Consider the following 18,339-nt stretch of genomic DNA (forward strand, 5'->3'; position numbering starts at 1 on the left):
TTATGTGATGAAGCAACTGCAGTGAAGCTGGATCTCAACTTTATGCTTGCTATTATAACCTTACCAGGACATCGTTTGTGATAGATTTTTGCAAAATGGAATGGAAGTGGCCTAAGAAAAATGGATCGTTAAGAATTTCATTGAATGAGCATGGACCTAAATAACCATCATGTGAACCAGGCCAGACCATACAGGGCATCCCTCACACGACCTGAATAACTATAGTGTGTACCTCGCAAGACCTAAAATATCATTGTATGTGCAATGATTTATTTTTGTTTTTTTTGGGGTGGGGTGGGGTGGGGTGGGGTGGGGAATAAAAAGAAGTATAAAAGACGCTTAAACACAAGAGGAGGCAAAATGATAGCTCCACCCTCATGAAAGGTGGAACTCTCACCCCTGTTGATACTTCTATTAGTGCTTCCATTGGTTCACACACTGGTGTAAGGCTCTCTTGCCTTTTATAACTTTGCAGGTAGGAAATGCAACCTAAGCGATTATTAGTGTGGTTATTAAACCGTATTCCATATCCATAATGAATGGCTACATTTAAAAAGGTCGTGTTGGCATATGAAGGTTTGTAATCGGCCGGTTCAGTTGGTTCAAATAAGTCTCGGTTTCAAATCAAAACTAAATTATTAGACTTAACACGTCGTTATCAGTCCCTTATCGGATTATTATTTTTTCGGTTTTGGTTTTCCATGTATATGTATACATAAAAATTAATGGGGAAATGTGTTTTCTTTATAATAGTTTTGGGTTCTTTTATAAGTTTGGATGGGTTTGTTATTAGGTTTTTTGGTTTTGGTTCAATTTTTTGTTTCGGAAGGTCTTGTCCAATTTGTTGTCTACCTGTTTCAAGAAAACCCAAGATTGAACCAAGCCAACAAAATCCAACTTTTCTCATATCAATGTCGTTTTTGGAGTGTAAATTGTTGACACCCTTATTCATAGGGTTACCCTATGATCATGAGATAAGTGGTGAGGAAAAACATGCTTAGCTTAGGCTTTGTTTCTTATATGACTATGAATAGAGTTGATTGGAGAGCAAGGATCCATGTGGTCGATCCCATTTACTTGGATAAGGCTATGTTATCATTGTTGTATTCATAGGATTGCATTGGCCCTAATTTATAAGCAGGTCAAGGATTTGTGAACTAATATTCTTTTATGAGATGAGATTACCACTCCGTGGCTTTAAGACCTTCGTGCGTCTAAGGCTATTGCCGGTACATATGTTTTTAACCGTCAGTAAATTTTCTCACAGAAAATATATATATATATATATATATATATATATAACCTCAACCATCTTACCAGGGGTATAAATTAATGTTCTTGTTTCTGGCAATCAGTCCGGTTCCTCAATGGTTCTGGCCCTAAGAGGTTAGGATCAGAACCATATCAATAAGTTGATTCCAAACCTGAGATCTTGAACCATGCATTTACTTCTGAATAGATGGAGACATGAATCCATTTTTGTTTATATATGGAAGAAACTGTTGGGGCAATGAGAAAAGGTGGTGGCATGTAGACTAATATGGATCAGTTCAGGAATCCATCTAGCCATCACAAGCTTCACAAAGTCAATTCAATGTATCAACAACACTCCATAACTTATTGGATCTTCCCAGCAAATTGCATTCAATATTTCAATCATAATTGTCACTATTATATTTTGAAGTTCTAACAGAAGCAAATTCCAAATCCAAGGTTTTTGCATAATTTATACTGGGTCTAGCGTTTCTTAATTGGTCCATCAATTCTGAAACCATTAAGAGAACTGGACCAGAACCAGACCAATAAACTAATGGGTGGATGAATTTAGGCCGGTTCTCTCTGGCCATGTTACTTCCGTGGCAGATAGGTTTATCCAAAAATGGGCATCTCATTCAAAAGTGGCTTATCTTTCCACTTTAAAATATGGGTAAATATATATATAGAAAACAAAGAAAGAGAATTCCTGTACGGCGAAGTAGGATGAGGTACGGTTGGTCTAGGTCTGATCTACATTGGGAAGCTTCCTTTTGCAATTGAAATTAAGTTAACAATGAGTTTGGTGGGGCCCATTCATGCATGGAATTAAGTTAATTAGATTATAATAACAGGGTAGCACGAACAACTCAGTACTCCTTTGCTATGTTCTACTCTCTCTCTCTCTTTCTCTGGGTTAATTTGTTTATTTTGTGGTATAAAACTTTCTGCACTTGCCTGGAACTTGCGACGAAGGACTAAGTAAAGGAGAAGAAAAACAAGAAATAAACAATCCTTAAAACTCTCTCTTTCTCTCTCTACCCCGTGTTCTTTCTTTACTTGTTCAAAAAACGTGGCAAACTCATCAATCTCATCCATCCCCCATTTCCGTGTCAAACTATTCCACTCGTTTCTTATTATGACTCAAGAGACGGTTTTCTTGACCGAAGGAAAATGAAGGATAACAAGAAAAAGAATCAAGAACCAGTCCAAACCTCTTTCTTCCTCTGTCTTCTTCCATATTATTTTTTTTTAAACTCAATTTGGATCATAACACAGAACAACAAAATCAAATATGAAATAAGCTAATGTGCAATTTTTTTCTGTATTCAGAGACAATTATTCAATTTGAAATAACAAAGAAAGAATGTAATAGTGTTTTTAACAATTTAACCCTCTCCACTAACCCCCTAAAAAAACCAATGAAACTGTATAATCTCTTCTTTTTTTCCTTTCAAATAAATAAAAATGAAGGAACCCATATGAACCAATGGACTAGAAAAGGAAAAAAAAAAGTGTCTTAATTTGCTGCAAAATTCGAATTGGTGATTTTATTGCTATCGCTGTTACCCTTGGCGGAAGCGGTGTTGCCACTGTTACTGTTGTCGTTGTTGTTACTCTGCTGATGGGAACCACCAATAATAGAGCTGATGGCAGCTGCCAGAGCTGCCGTGAAATTGGGATCGGCGGTGATTGCGGCAGTGGCGGCACTCACCGTGTCGGCCAATGAATGTGGCTGCGCCGCTTGTTGGGGTGGTTGTGGAAGGTGTTGCTGCTGGGAGAATTGGGAAGCGTCTGCATTCTGAGAGATTTGAAGACCGGAGAATTTTGACTGGTTGTTGTAGAGGCTTTGCCCAAAGATCTGAGCAAGTTGAGGTGGTGGTGCACCACCAAAGTTCTGTGCTGCTGCTGCTGGGCCACCAGGGAAGGGAACGTGGAATTGTGTCGGTGGCCTTTGGAACTGTAATGGGTTGGGTGTGTGGGTTAGGTCCAACGTCACAGTAGGGAAAGGTGCTGAGGCTGAGATGGTAGCCATACTAGACGAGCTTGGCAGAAGTGTCCTTGACAGGAAATTTGAGTTCATTAGCCCTTCGCTGCTCGACATCGATCCTGAAAGAAGCATCGACGCTGCTGCTGATGTGGTCGACGCCATTGCCATAGCTGCAGGAGGGAGTGGATGGTTATGGGTTCCCTCATAGGTAGTTATGAGGATTGTTCGATCTTCTGCGCATCTCTGAACCTGTTTGCGAACTGGACAACCAGCAGCCATGGTGCAACGATAATAAGCTCTAGGGCATGGGTTCCCTTTCGCCATCTTCTGTCCATACTTTCGCCATTGGCATCCATCCGTGATCTGAGTATGAAAATAAAATAATTAATAAAGACTTACAAGGACTTGGGCACCTTCTCATTAATGGCTAACTTTTAAGGACGAGTTCCATCTAAAGTCTCGAATTTGCTTACCATGGGTGCTTCAGATCGAGCACGAACTGAGACACGGACTTTCCTCATGGTGGCGGCTTCTGCAGACTGATCCATGTTCTTGGAAGCATTCAATTTGGGAACCTTGTTGGGTACCCACCCTTGTGAACCCTGGTCTGGGCTATCTTCCCTGCCGACACTCCTCCCTTCCCTAAGCTCATGACTCTTGTCTTGTTGCTCAAATGGGACGATCTCACTATTAGAGCTATTCTTTTGTTGTCTATATTCCTTAGACGCCACATCCAAACAGTTATGAGGAGACCCAGAACGGTCTCCGCTGTGTCCTTCAGATGAAGACTGTGAGGGCTCATCTGTATCCGCCGTAGCTGCTGGCCCTAAATCCATGAATTGTCTAGGCACCATCAATCCTCCACCACTACTATTCTCATGTTTCTTCTCTTCCACTTTCACATCTAACATCTAAAAGTAACAAAGAACCACCAACCAATTTCATTACTAATGTATACGGAAAGGCGAAATAAAGTAATAATCCCACATCCTATGTGAGTAGCTCGATTTGAAAACTATAACTCACCTCGTGTTCTTGGGTGGTTTCGGCCTCGCGATTCTGCTGCTGTTGTATAAGTGTGAAGAGATGCCTTTGAAGGGTGTTGTAGTTATTACTGACTTGGCTGAGCATCCCCCGGAGACGTTGGTTCTCTTCATTCATCCGGTCTAGCTCCGCTTGTAACACAGCCAACTGAAACAAGTAATCATTTTTTTAAGTTGGGTAATCATAGAACATGAAATCCAAAGCTTGTTTGAATCATTAATTCAATCTTCTTACCTCGTTCTTGGATCGTTTCTCTTCTGCATTGGGAGAGATGCCGTCGTCTACGGTGGATTGGTCGCTACCGGTGTTTGCAGTGAGAAGGTGTAGACCGGTCTGTTATTATAACAAAAAAATATTTAGAAATAGAAACAGATATGAAAGGGAAATAAAGGGAAGGTGAAGTTAACTGAATACTTACATTTACATCTGAATTGAAACGAGGGGCGGCGCCACCATGAGAATTCTCCTTCTTGACGTCGACGGTGGAGGTTTTCTTATCAGAGAAGAAGTCCATTTCATCGACAACGGCACGATTGTTGGCCGGAGACACCTCATCATCCCTAGAGTTAAGATTGACGGGGAATTCAATACCGGAGAAACGGTTGTTATTGGAAGAGTCATCCATGGAGTGCTCAGACTTGTTGCTCCACTTGGGTTTGAGGAAGTGGTTGATGGTGGTGGGCTTGGTGACGAAGAACCCAATTGGTCGATCAGAATCAATGGAGAGTCCTCCTCCTTTGTCCATAAATCAAAAGAATGGGAAACGAAGAAGACGAGAGAGAGAGAGAAGATGTAAAAGGATCTGTGTTATCAGGTTCCTAGAGAGAGAGAGACAGAGAGAGAGATATGAAGTTTGAAGTCTTTTACCGGTGCAATGGGCTCGGCATTAAAAAGGGGTTGGGAGGAGACCAATACGAACTGACTTGGGAGACTTTTTGGTTCCTATGAGAGACAGAGAGACCCGAGTGGAAGGGAGTGACATCAGACGGTGCGTCAGGTGAGAGCAAAGACAGCTGTCAGTGGGACCACTTTAATTTTTTTTCTTTTGTTCTTTCTATAAGTCGGTTTCAACCAGTCGATCCGATCCGATCCGATCTGATCCGGTCTGTTTCGGTTGAGGCTTAATGCCCTGCAGTATTAAGGGCATCAACGGGATGAACCGGTTTGGGGATTGAACCAGTTTGGTTCAGGTGGTGGGTAGCGTGTTTAGTACGTGTATTGGCAGTTGGATCAATCTGAGCTTCTTCCGTCTACTTTTCGTCAAAACTGGGTTCGACTTGTTCTACATATCCACCGTCTCCCGATTGGTGCGGCGTCTTCCACGTGAGTTTGAGAGTAGAGACTAGAGAGAGAGAGAAGGAAAGAGCCGAGTCAACGAATTTGACGGCATGGCCCTATGACGACTTGGTGGGTCCCAGACACCTTGCTGATTTTGACCGGAGCCACGTAGGACTACTACTACTACATTTTGCATCTTTTTTTATTTATTTTTCTTAGATCAGATCCGCCCGGCAACACAGTTGACTCCCTCGCTTCACCGGTGGGACCGAGTCTCTTGCCCCCCCCCCTTCTTATAACTATTACACGTTTACACAACTTCTCTCTCTTTTTCCTGATTTGGTGTTTTATCGTAGTATTGGATTAAATTGATGTGGGCATAAACCTGAGATATGATCCATAGTTTGTACGATTATCTTACCTGATCGAATGAGTCAGCATTTAACACATGTCCTTTCTTCTAACATTATAAGGATAAAAAGAGATATATGTGAAAACTAAAATGACAGATATTAGATGTTAACTCGTAAGAATAGTTGATTAATTCTACATAAACCTCGTCAATCTTTGAGGAAATGGCGGTTCGTCAATCGCATCAATTGACTGCCACTTATTGCCAATTCCTTGGAAAAGCATCTATCAGGATACATACCTTTAACACCCACTACCCAACCCCACCCCCACCCCCACCCCCACCCCCCTCCCCACCCCCAAAAAAAATTGCATAAAAGTACACATGGTGGACTTGGATCCTCTCTAAAATAGGGCATGTCGACTCAAACCCACAATCAGCCGACTTGAGTCAGCATCCAACACCTGTTCTTCCTTTTAACATTACAATGATAAAAAAGGTAAATTTATAAACAAAAATGACAAATGTTATATGCTGACTCGTACGAGCAGCTGATCCATTATACATAAACCTCATTAATATGAGGAAATGGTAGTCTATGGATTGCATCAATTGACTGCCACTTATAGTCAATTCCTTAGAAAAGCATCTATCAGGGTACATACCTTTAACACCCCCCACCCCAAAAAACAATTGTATAAGACTATACATGGTGTCGACTCAAACCTACAGTCACCCGATTTGAATGACGATTGACCAAGAGCTTCCTTCCACTAGATTACGAACCTGTTGATGATGAATTACCTATCTCGACTATGTGTCTAATTTCTTACTCAAATTCAATCATCTATTCTATCATATGATATTATTACTTATTAGTATCATTAACAAATATGGATAGGCAAATATATCCAGCTTGGGAAGCCCTAATCCTAACCCACAAAACTTAAAATTGATTGATAAGCTGTAACTTAAAATCGTGGCTCAAGTCATGAATCGATATCCTCGAGGAGAATGGCTGAAATTGAATTGACTTTGACACATCCTCACTTACGAAACAAACTATTTATTTTCACTTAAAATGAAGTAGACACGGATGCACCAAATCAAGATGAACTGTTATTTATGATTTTATATATGATATGGTCATTGCTTATTAAAACCCTTAATTGTTTAAGAGTGTAATAGTTCCTACAAGTAGATGACACATATTGGAAATTTTACGGATGAGGAGTCTTTATCAAAAGCCTAATCCATTAAATAATATTGTCACATAGTCCAAGGAAGGAGGAGGAGGAGAAGTGGTGGGGGAGATGGATTGCCTAGAAATTTAAAGACTTTCAAAGAAGAGAAGATGATGAGAAGGAGGAGGAAGCATGAGGCTATGAGTAGAGGGACCAGCAGAGTTTTAGGTAGGTATAAATGGATGGGATGTGGATTAAATTCGAATTTTTGACTATTTGTTTACTCTCTGACTTATGTAATACGGACCTTCATTTTCAAGATAAATACAATTTGTTTTTAATCCACCTTTCTAAGTTATCTTAGCTTTTTCTTCATTCTCTAGAACCTGTCTAAACTTAAAAAATACTCAAAATCATTAATTGATTATTTAATCGGATCTGACAATTAATTTTTGAATAATTCGAATTTCAATCAGAATATCCTTTGATCGGATATAGATTCCCCTAAACAAATTTGAATTTCGGATATCTATTTATGTCCCTACTTTTAGGTATCAAGATTAGATTGACCATGATCAATATACATATTGATGTCGATATTGAAAACAACCAATTCCATGCACTAAAACCTTGGGTATCAGGGTTTAAAAACCCAAAATCAAGCTCTAGATTAATTTTAATTTGATTGATCCATGCATATTAGAATCAGTCTAGATCAATCCTGATTTGCATTGATATCGATATATACCAGGCATCTAGGATTTTTGAATATAAAATCACCTCAACCGGGTTGAGAGAATCCGAATCCATGTAATGCCAGAATCCCATCCTAGTTTTAAAATCCAAAGAGAGAAAGGGGTGTTTGGTGGTGGTAGTGACCGCATTATTGGAAGGACAATTAAGTCAAAATAAAGGAGAAAGTATGCGATACGTGTCCCTTCCTTGCTTCCTTAGTTTGACAAAAAAGTGCACGTTGGTTCAAATTTGATATCCAGTTTCTTCCAAACTCGCGTTCCTTTTTTTTCTACTTTCTCAGGCTCCCCCACGTGTTATTAAAATAGATGTATCAATGTATCATAGTCTTAGGCTCTTAGCTTATCATCCTAAAACTCCTCATGTTGAAAGAAAAGAAAAAACAAAATCTCACAAGAAAAGCCATGGATGATTATGTATAGGGGTATCAGACCGTCGATTTAGTCTAATCCTTTACCAATCTCCAAAACCCCTAAATTGAAGTTGAATTGTTAAATGTTCAATCTATTCAATTTTTTTTCTCCATAAATTTGACTTGTTCAGAGTCTTTAATTGGAATTCGACACCCTTAGGTATAGATCTATGTACTAATACTATTTGTGGAGATGGAATCCACCACATGATCATGTTAGGTCAATGAAAAACACGAGAGGTGATGACAGATGTGTCATTGCCATGACCAACGAAAAAAGCATAAAAGAAAATTAATCAGGAGAGACGTGATGGTCATTTCACAACCTGTATGAGGGACAGAGAAATGGTCACGAAAAAAAATTCACAAGTTATGAAAAAGATAAAGTGTGTGAGAATTATATACATTTACCTAAAGCTTCAACATTAACTATTCCTAATATGGGCCAGTTCATAACGATCTGGACTTGAGTTTCCATTTTGAACAATACTCTTCTAAGTCAAAGTTATGGGCCACCACCAAACCCTGGCCCGTCTTTGACTGTACTGGTTGAACAGTCTGGGTCACATGTAGGATGCTTGAGACTTGAGACTTATGAGAGAACATTTACTCCTGTTCCCATTAACCAATCATCTCTTTTCCCACGTTTTGAAATTTGTAATGGTCCAATGGTGAATACTATATTAGTTTATTAGTTTGCTGTCGGCTAATATTTCAGAATTAGGGCTTTTCCTGCCCCCACCCCCAATACATAAAGACCTAAAAGTAGTCCAAAAAGGAAGCTGGAATCTGGACATGTTTAAAACGTGGTTCATTTCATGTTTCCATTTCTTTATTTTCTTGGTCGGGTCTATCTGAAACTTTTTTCATGGACAAAACATTGACAACGTGCTCCCCTTAACCGCTTTCCTAGGTTACTATTAATCTAATCTCGTTTGCATTTTATAGAAAGGAATCAATATCTGAATTGGATCCAATTGTTGGGGGTAACAATGTCTTGTATTTCATTAATAGAAGGTTTTAAAGTATAGAGAAATTGATTCACCTGCGCATTATCATAGTCGTCGACGAGATCTGAATGAACTAACGAGTCAATGTGGGAGTTTGGGGTGGTAATCTTCGAGAAAATTTTTTAGGAACTGTATGAGTATTTTGGTAAGTTTTAAACAGGGTTTTATTTATATATTTATAGTGATCAATTTTTCTCTATAAACAATTGGGCAAAAGTGTGAATATGCATTATAATTCTATTTTTCATTGACAATGAAGTGGATCTCATCTCACCATGGACGTAGATGATCTTGTCGGATCATGTAAATCTTTATGTGCATCATTATTGTTTGTGAGTTTCATTCATTTTCTGCATCATTTTATGTTTTTGATTAAGTGTTTTAAAACCTGAATTAAAATGAATTGGGTATCATTTTCTTTCTGGGTCATGCCCGATCCGACCCGATTACAGTCAATGGCCGACCAATTGGACTGACCATCTCACATGTAGTCACTTTCCTGAGGCTTTCAAATCTGCGGCTCTTTTATGTGTTTTTTTATTTCTCCTCTGGCGGGGGACTCTAAAGACTTAAAAAAAAAAGACTATATGACTATATATAAACCAGAGAGAGAGAGAGAGAGAGAGAGAGAGAGAGAGAGAGAGAGAGATTGGTTTAATTTTTCTCCTAAGAAAAGTAAGGTCAGTCGTCATGGGTTGAAATATGTGCGAAACCAATAATAGAGAATATTCCAAATTAACAATAGTTTCAAATTTGCACTTCACTACAAAGGAAAATATAGAGAGATTGGTTTAATTTTTCTCCTAAGAAAAGTAAGGTCAGTCGTCATGAGTTGAAATATGTGCGAAACAAATAATAGAGAATATTCCAAATTAACAATAGTTTTAAATTTGTACTTCATTACAAAGGAAACTCATATTTTTCCTTTTTCAAGGCTTTCTTTGGTTTATCAGGCTTTGCGAGTCTAAAGTTAATGGTTTTATATATGTTTTATATGAAAAAAAAAAAAAAAAACTTTTCAAGGGTGGAACAAGAGGAGTCACACACTCATGTGTCATGATTCAATCATCACCGTATGATCATGATGGTAGAAACCATTTGCTTCAATTGATCTGTATTGAATTTCTAGGGTTAAAGTATATTTCGGTCAGTTTTGACTGATTCTTGAATCTTGATCAATTCGGATTGATGAGTCGATTCAAATTCGTAGATTCTATTCTTCTAAACCCTAAATCTTAACCAGTTAAAGCCATAACATGACTCAAATCTTAGTATAAATGTGACAATGAGAATGTCAATGTACCACACTATTTGTTATTTTGAATTATTTTACAAAATTAAAACAATTGTTTTCTCAATTGGTTTGGTGTCTTACCTATTAGACTTGCAGATGAAGTTAAAATCTCGTTGAAAAAACCCAAATGTTATTTTCTCATTAGTCAAACAACAACCATTAATTGAGGACACAATTGACAATTTTCTCCATATAAGTTTTTACTTTTAATTAACAATCGAGAGACTGATTGAGAATATTTACTATTGAATGAATTTTATGCATATAAAATTTTCAATGAAAATTTATTCAAAACAAGTAAAATGTGTAAATAAATAATAAGACAAGGTTCTCTAAATATGGAGAAGAGAGAGTATGTCAGGAAGACATAACTTACGCCGCTTGCTTTAAGAGACTATGCCAGAAAAACAGCTTACACCACTTACTCTGAAAGACTTTTTCGTTATATAATTAAAGGGAGAAAGAACATTACCCATTTGAGTATAAAAGTTCTATTAAAATTAGGATTAAAATTAAAATTTAGAATAAGAAAAAGAAATTGGTTGATTCATGTCGACGAAGTCGGTCCAAGCGGTGTGATGAATATGCCAACCTTGCAACATGGAAAAATTTGACCCAAGCATAATTAATGGACCCTTTTAATACTTACTTTTAGAAGAAGAGCTAAAGATCAGACGGTCTAGATTAAAATAAATTATTTAAAATTCACTACAAAGTCTAATATCTTAAGAAAAAAATGAATTAATTCATCTGTACCTCTCAATCAACAACGCAATCACGGAATAATGCGAAAGAGAGAGAAGCAGGGGAGGACGAAAAAATACTTTTCACATGTTTCTCGTTTAGAGAGAGAGAGATTTGGTCTTCTAATAAGTCTTCTTTTCTTCCATTTATTTTCTTTCTTTTCCTTTCTTGGAGTAAGATTACACATCGCTGTCCACACCTTTAATTTTATCAATTTTTTTTTCTTTTCCTTTCCATCTTCCTTTCTTGGAGTAAAGATAGATACCACATCGTTGTCAACAACTTTAATTTTACTATTCAGAAATTCAAATAAACAAACAGAGTGGGCCAACTGCCCTTTTCAGAAGTTTCAAACCCATTTCTCTCCACTTTCAAACCCATCAAACACGACCAAACCGACTTATAGTTTACAAGACTTCTTTCTGGCTTTCAAGTCTGGAATCCTGTTTCCCCAGAATCTCATCTCATCTCATCTCCCCCAGTTTTCTCTGGCTTTTCCTACAATTAGGTTTAACGAGTAAAGGGTTTGTGGTTCCGGTTCAATGTGATCATCTAATGGTGGTACCAAACGATCAGGTTTGATTACTTTTGATCGATTCTCACTAATTTAAGGTCTCACATTATTTTCGTCTATTCAAGTATTCAAGTCTTGTCAACTATATATTCACACATCAGGTTAATGGTAATTAGATTTGAAACAGATTAATTGGCTAACCGGGCTACAACGGTCTTTGAATGGATCCTAATTGAACTATGAAGGTGATGAAATGATATAAATGGACTAATCCAGCTATAAACAATTGTTTATTATTTGAACCAGTCTCAGATTTCGATCCATTCAAGTTGAATTTATTGGTGCGGGCCAACTTTTGCCACCCCTAATTGCGGTTAATAACAAATTTATAATCATGTCTAGTCATCTTTGACACTAGGACAATGTATTCCCCTCTTTCTCTTTTATCTAATCTCTATGGAAGAATATAAGTTTTATATTTACTTCCACAGGTTACGACTTATAGAGTTATTAATATTAAAATTAGGACTAAGTATATGCTTATGTACTCAATTCGTCATCCCATATGCAAGCACAGGTTTCAAGGAGATTTTGTTGATTAATTAAAATTTGAACTTGGCAGCAAGGATGAGAGCTCGGAAGTGACTAGGGAACACAGATCGAAGGGGATGGTGGAGGAAGAGAAGGTCACAACCTCATATGTAGGGATGAAAGTTTGATCCTGTCAACCTGAACCTGCCCTCAGCCTGGGGTTAGTCTTTTAGTTTGCAAAGCGGGTCTAGGCTGGGATTTTTAGGCACTGTCCCAAAGTAACCATGATTTTATATAAATATACATAATGTTTCTTTTTTGATGAAAAATATATATTATTTTTAAGGCTTTAAGTCTTTAGGGTTGCTTATATGAATGATTGATGTTGATTTTTTTTTGTTTTGGTAAACTGATTGAAAAAAAAAAAAAAAAAAAGTTCAATTAGAGCCAATCCAACCCCAGCAATAATCAGGGTTAATAAGAGTCAACCTGGCTTGATCAAAGTCAATCAGGGCCCAGTAGGGCAAGGCTGAGCCTAACAAAGTTGGGCCTTGCTAAGTCATAGGGGTGTCAACCGATCAGGATGGCTCAGTCTCAGTCGGGCCTAGTTAGGCTCGACCAATTTCTAAGGTTGCACCGTGAACGCCCGTTTAGCTAAATGAGCTTAACTAGGGCAGATATGGTACGGTTTATAATCGAACTGGTCAGTCTCGAGTTATAATCGAACCACCATTAATGGGCCTTAATTGGGCTACAGACCTGTTTACCCTAACGAGCCTTCCCAACACTGATGCAATAGTCGAAGTAGGGGTGTCAATCGGTCGGGCCGGTCCGATTTCGATCGGGCTTAATCAGGCTTGAAGACTTTTAAAGGTTGCACCGTGTCCGCCCATTTAATTAATCGGGCTTAGTTAGTGAGGGCATGGTACACTTTATATTTGATCGGTCGGTCTCGGGCTATAATCGAGCTATTAAAATCAAGCCTTAATCTGGTTTTAGTCGGGCCTTAACCGGGCCACGGACATGTTTAATGTTAAATGGGCGTAATCGGTTTTTAAACGGGCCTTCTTTAATATTATTGAGCAACGACGCCGTGACGAACGATGGGGTTTGGTTTCCTATTTTTCATTGTCTAAATCTGGTTGTGGCTATTCTTTTATTTGTTTTTAACTGGTTGAACATTTCATAATCCATGCTATGTACAGTAACATGGTTAATTTTGCAAAATAAAATTTTAAAGAAAGAGATGATTGGATGAAAATGCAATGAGAATGCTCTCATGTGGGATTACCCATAACTACAAATGGATCTCAATAAATGCATTGATTGATCCAAGGAACCTACTCTCTTCCAAGTCACATATTTAAAAACATCACAAAAAATCCAAAGCATTGATCCAACATGCTCTTAAAGCTCTTTCTTAATGATTATTTAATTAAGAGCGATTTGGGTATTTATAGGTGAACTTAGTGAAGCATTTTAGGCAGAAAATCAGGCTCTAACGGACGTATTCTGGGACCACCGGTCGACCACCATCGGTAGCCGATCGACCGCCAAGAGCCGTTGAGGCAAAATATAGCCGTTGGGGTACTTCCAGGTAGTCATCGGTGGATCAAGACTTTCTACCGATCGACCGGCTATGGTCTCGAACAATTCCGATCGATCGGGGCTTCCAGCCGGTCGATCGCCAACATGACATACTCTGTTTTGATAGAATGCTATCATACTGACCAATCGTCAGTGTTTTGACCATAACTTTTCGATCCGACCTCAGATTGATCTGAGATCAGTTGCGTTGGAATCAAAACTCAATTTCCTACAACTTCTATGAATGTTTCATCTCCTGATACTAATTTTAAGATTCTATAAAATAACCTTGAGTCAGGTTAATGTGGTTTTCACAGAATTTCACTAGAACACATTTTTCCTAATATGTTCCTCACCACTTAGAGACTTTCCATACTTGGTCAAGGTATGCTCTATGGTCATTCTAGTATGATGCAATGCACATGCATGTGGTGGGTGCATATATATATATATATATGTGTGGAAGTTACAAATTACATTAAAAATGACCAATCTATCCTAGTGGTCTTCTTCTTCACTTGAACCTTCCGCTCTTGGCACTTTATCTTCTTTTCTTCTTGTTTGCAATTCCATGTCTTTAAGCTTCATGTCTTGAATCGACCTTCTGAGTGTTTCTTCAAGCTAATTACACTTTCTTTAAGCTAATCACATTTTATCAAACCAAGTTAAAGATGTATGTTTGTTTGTTAACACCAAAACATAGCAAGGAGTGTGGACATGTTTCCCAACACAAGCATCTCATAATGAAAATATTTAGAATCATAAAAAGTCCTAAATCCTTATCCAAGCATCCCACAATTAAAATATTTAGAAATATCACAAAAAATCTTAAATTCGTATCCAGACATCCCCAAAGTTAAATATTTAGTTACATGACTCAAAATTATCCTGATTTCGTCCAATCGGGAGTGCTTCAACATCAATCCCACCTAATAGAAAATAGATGAAGCATAAACATTAGTAGTGCAGTCGCCATAGTGTCAAACGAAGACTCGAAGAGGAAGGTTGAAGACCGACTTTGGCTTGGCGAGTGGCGAATCGATGACAATGGAGAATAACCATAGCGGCGATCGCGGCACAGTCGCCGCAGTGTTAAACGAAGACTCGACGAAGAGGAAGGTTGAAGACCGAGGGACTAGGGTTTTTGGTTTCTTTGTTTATTTTTTACTTTTAAGTTTTAACTCTTTCATATGGGGGTAAAATAGGTATCTTACAACTGGGCCTGGCCAGGCCGGTGCAAAAGAGATCGGTCTCGATCGGGTATTAATTGGTTGGTCTCGGTCGGGTGCCCGACAATCCAAGTATCAGGACTGAGACCGACCGTTTATAAACGGGTCGGGCTCAAGCCCGACACGTTTAATAAACGGGCCTGGCCGGGCTATAAACGGTCAGTTCCGGTCGGTTTCGTCGGGTCGGGCCACGAATTGACACCCCTAAGTCAAAGTACTCAAGCTTATACCATTGAAAGCATAATTCTGCCTCAGGCATATCCTACAAACCCACTATTAATTCATTATACAATCACATAAATTTTATTATATATTTTTAAAGATGCATGTTCATCTATTAATCTCTTGTTCATCTTGAATGAAAATTGAAGCAAATCTATTTGAGCAAACCCACTTGATCTGTTAATGTTGTTCTTTGATTGTAAGATAAAAAGAAAATCACATTTGAAAATAAATAAACAGAAATTGGGAAGAAGAAGAGGAGCAGAGATAGTGATGATAAACAACTAAAAAAAAGAAGAGAGAGAGACAGTGATGACTGATCAGACATTTAGACCTGTGGAGGAGGAAAATCACAATTGAAAAGAAAAGAAAAGAGATTGAGCGATTCAAAGTATTCCTTGCATGCATGATGAGGCAACCACATGAAAGCCCCAATGGTTGCTTTAAATCCAAAATCTAGACCTTACTTTCCACCCCAAACCCCTCAGCAATCTCTTGGCCTGAGAGGTTAAGATGCCGTATTACATTTTACAGTGATGGCGGGAGCAGCCAAGGGGCAGCAAGGCTTAAGTCCTCATCAATATTAGTGTCTAAATTGATCTTCCTCTGAGTCCTCAACCCTTGATGGTTGAAGTTAAACTGGGAAAACCTTACGCTGCTAGTGCAAGAGAAGGAGCTCCATAAAATCACCCATCAAATAGGAAGGATTGAAGATTTGATGGAAACAGCCGCTCAACAAAGCCAAAGGAAAAATAGAAAATGAAACCAAGGGGCAGCAAGGTTTCAATTTTAGATTTTTCCTTTACTCTTCAATTTTATTGGTAACAAAATTGTGATTTCAAATAGTATTAAAGAGGTTGTGCTCAAAAAAGTCGGTTCAAGTGGGGCTTATAAATGCATCAGGCCGGTCGGACGCCCGTCGGGCTAGGTTGTTGCACCATATACTACTTGTTTATAAATGTGTCAGGCTTGAGCCGACATGTTTATTAATCGGGCAGTCTAAGTCAGGCCATATATAAAAGTGTTGAGCTTGGTCGGGCCTATCGTTGTGGGTTTGGAATTGACACCCCTAGGATGAAATATCTCAGCTCAACCTCAAGGCTAGGTATACCGGTAGCATACCTAACCTTTTTTTTTTGCTTTAAAATCATATTATAATTAGATGTATACTCATATCCTACTTCTTTTGTTATTGTATATATAAGGGGTGGATACATGTGTCATATTGTGAGAATCAATCCACCCTCGTAGCTCATGATTCTTGGTCATGTAGTTTGGCCGCAAGTCCGTGAGTACAGTCCTATTAATATGAATTCTATACATGTTTGGGGTTTTTTTTATTTTTTTTCAAGTGATAGAAATAATTTTTTCTAGTTTTACCATACAGCATTATTTTGTGAAGAAGTATTTCAAAAAATATAAAAATGCATTATATGTATTTCTATTTTTCTCAAGTATTAGAAGAAAAAAAAAATTTCCAGTTTTGCCGTATAACATCTTGGAGAAGAGTTTTCTGATCGGGAGCAAGGCCCTTGCACCATCGCAGGATCCAATGAAAATGCATATCGAAACATAAGGGGATAGAATTTTCAACTTATTTCATGAAGGTAAGACAATCGTTTTGCCTCATCCTGTGTCTAGACGCAATCGTCACCTGTGTCTAGACGCAATCGTCACAGTTTTAGACAATGTCTTTTTGCCCCAACTATTTTTTTGTATAAAAAAATATTTTAAATTAAGAAAAACACAAAAATTAATTTTTACTTAAAAATATTAATTTGGAACAAAACCATGTCATACACACCCTAGATGTGAAGTGAAACAAAGCGTACACGTAACTCACGTCTCTCAAGTCTCAACAGTCATCAGAAAGACAAGGATGGTTGCTTAATTCACTTCTCAAAGGCACCCAACCCTGGATGTTCTGTTCACCGCCCTTCTTCTCTTCTCTCAGACTTGCGTTGCGTGAAACCTGTGAACCCAAAGCTCTAGCTCTCTCTCTCTCTCTCTCTCTCTCTCTCTCTCTCTCTCTCTCTCTCTCTCTCACACACACACACACACACAGGTGGTCCACTGATGCCAAGAGGCCACCAACTTGGGCTTAAATTGAGTCTTAGACGAGAAGAAACGTCTAGATGAATCTAGAGTGGGGGAAGACTTGCCGTGACCAAAGCAACCATCTCGTTATCTGGCTACTATGTGGTCAGGGGAAGAAGAAGTAAAGGGGGTTCAAAGATGTGGGCCCATCTGATTGTGATCCAATTGATGGATAGGCCCCACCAAGCAAAGACAGCAAAGCTCTTAGCTTTCTTCCAGAAAACCATTTGCACAACTTGATTGGATTGATTCGCATGCAATGCATGCATGCGCATGTCTTTTCGCATGTCTTTTTTAGTCTCTATCTATATATATTCAAGAACGAACGACTTTGCTGGTTCATATCAACATCAAACCCTTATTGATATGACTCAGCCTATAAATAGGCTCTGCTATAAAGGAATGGTTCAAAAATGGCATTCAATGTTCCTAGTCATTTAAAGATCTCTAAAAGCATTTAAAAAAATCATTAGATTAAAAGTAAAAAAATTGGATGATATGTTACATCTTAGAAACACTTGGGTGGGGGTCCAATAAAGTGTTTAGCTTTTAGCCTTTCAAAGATTAAAAGAAAAAAAAAAATATATATATATATATATAGATATATTCTCTACTTTAGGGATGAAAAAACAGTCACATAGCTAAGAGTCACGTTTCCAAGTATGCTTATTAGTGATATATTGGGTTTACTTCAAAACCTTAAGATATTATGTGGGGAGAACTCTTCAAGTATATTAAGGTATCAAAGATTTCAACAAATCAATTTATGTATGACTATAATCATATAACTCTGAACATCCATACTCACGTGTGGGGAAATGAGACATTGCCTTATACATGGATG

General features: G+C 38.2%; 1 protein-coding gene across 1 annotated transcript; it reads right to left on the reverse strand.

Moving 5' to 3' along the window:
• Positions 1-2,549: 2,549 nt before the first annotated feature.
• LOC122094100 (probable WRKY transcription factor 31) lies at positions 2,550-5,166 on the reverse strand. Its single transcript, XM_042664766.1, has 5 exons — positions 4,707-5,166; positions 4,523-4,621; positions 4,271-4,435; positions 3,718-4,155; positions 2,550-3,607 (listed from the first exon to the last, which is right to left on the reverse strand). Exons 1-5 carry the CDS (start codon positions 5,031-5,033, stop codon positions 2,774-2,776), a joined length of 1,863 nt encoding a protein of 620 aa, XP_042520700.1. The 5' UTR covers positions 5,034-5,166; the 3' UTR covers positions 2,550-2,773.
• Between the last annotated feature and the right edge of the window lie 13,173 nt (positions 5,167-18,339).

This window comes from Macadamia integrifolia, chromosome 11 (genome assembly GCF_013358625.1).
Source record: "Macadamia integrifolia cultivar HAES 741 chromosome 11, SCU_Mint_v3, whole genome shotgun sequence".
NCBI classification, from domain to species: Eukaryota; Viridiplantae; Streptophyta; class Magnoliopsida; order Proteales; family Proteaceae; genus Macadamia; species Macadamia integrifolia.

Bases quoted from the DNA above. Each gene is read 5' to 3' on its own strand.
- LOC122094100 (XM_042664766.1), bottom strand. From the start codon at position 5,033: ATGGACAAAGGAGGAGGACTCTCCATTGATTCTGATCGACCAATTGGG. The intron at 4,622-4,706 runs GTAAGTATTCAG...TTATAATAACAG, and splicing joins GTTTCAATTCAGATGTAAAT to ACCGGTCTACACCTTCTCAC. The intron at 4,436-4,522 runs GTAAGAAGATTG...TACTTGTTTCAG, and splicing joins AGAAACGATCCAAGAACGAG to TTGGCTGTGTTACAAGCGGA.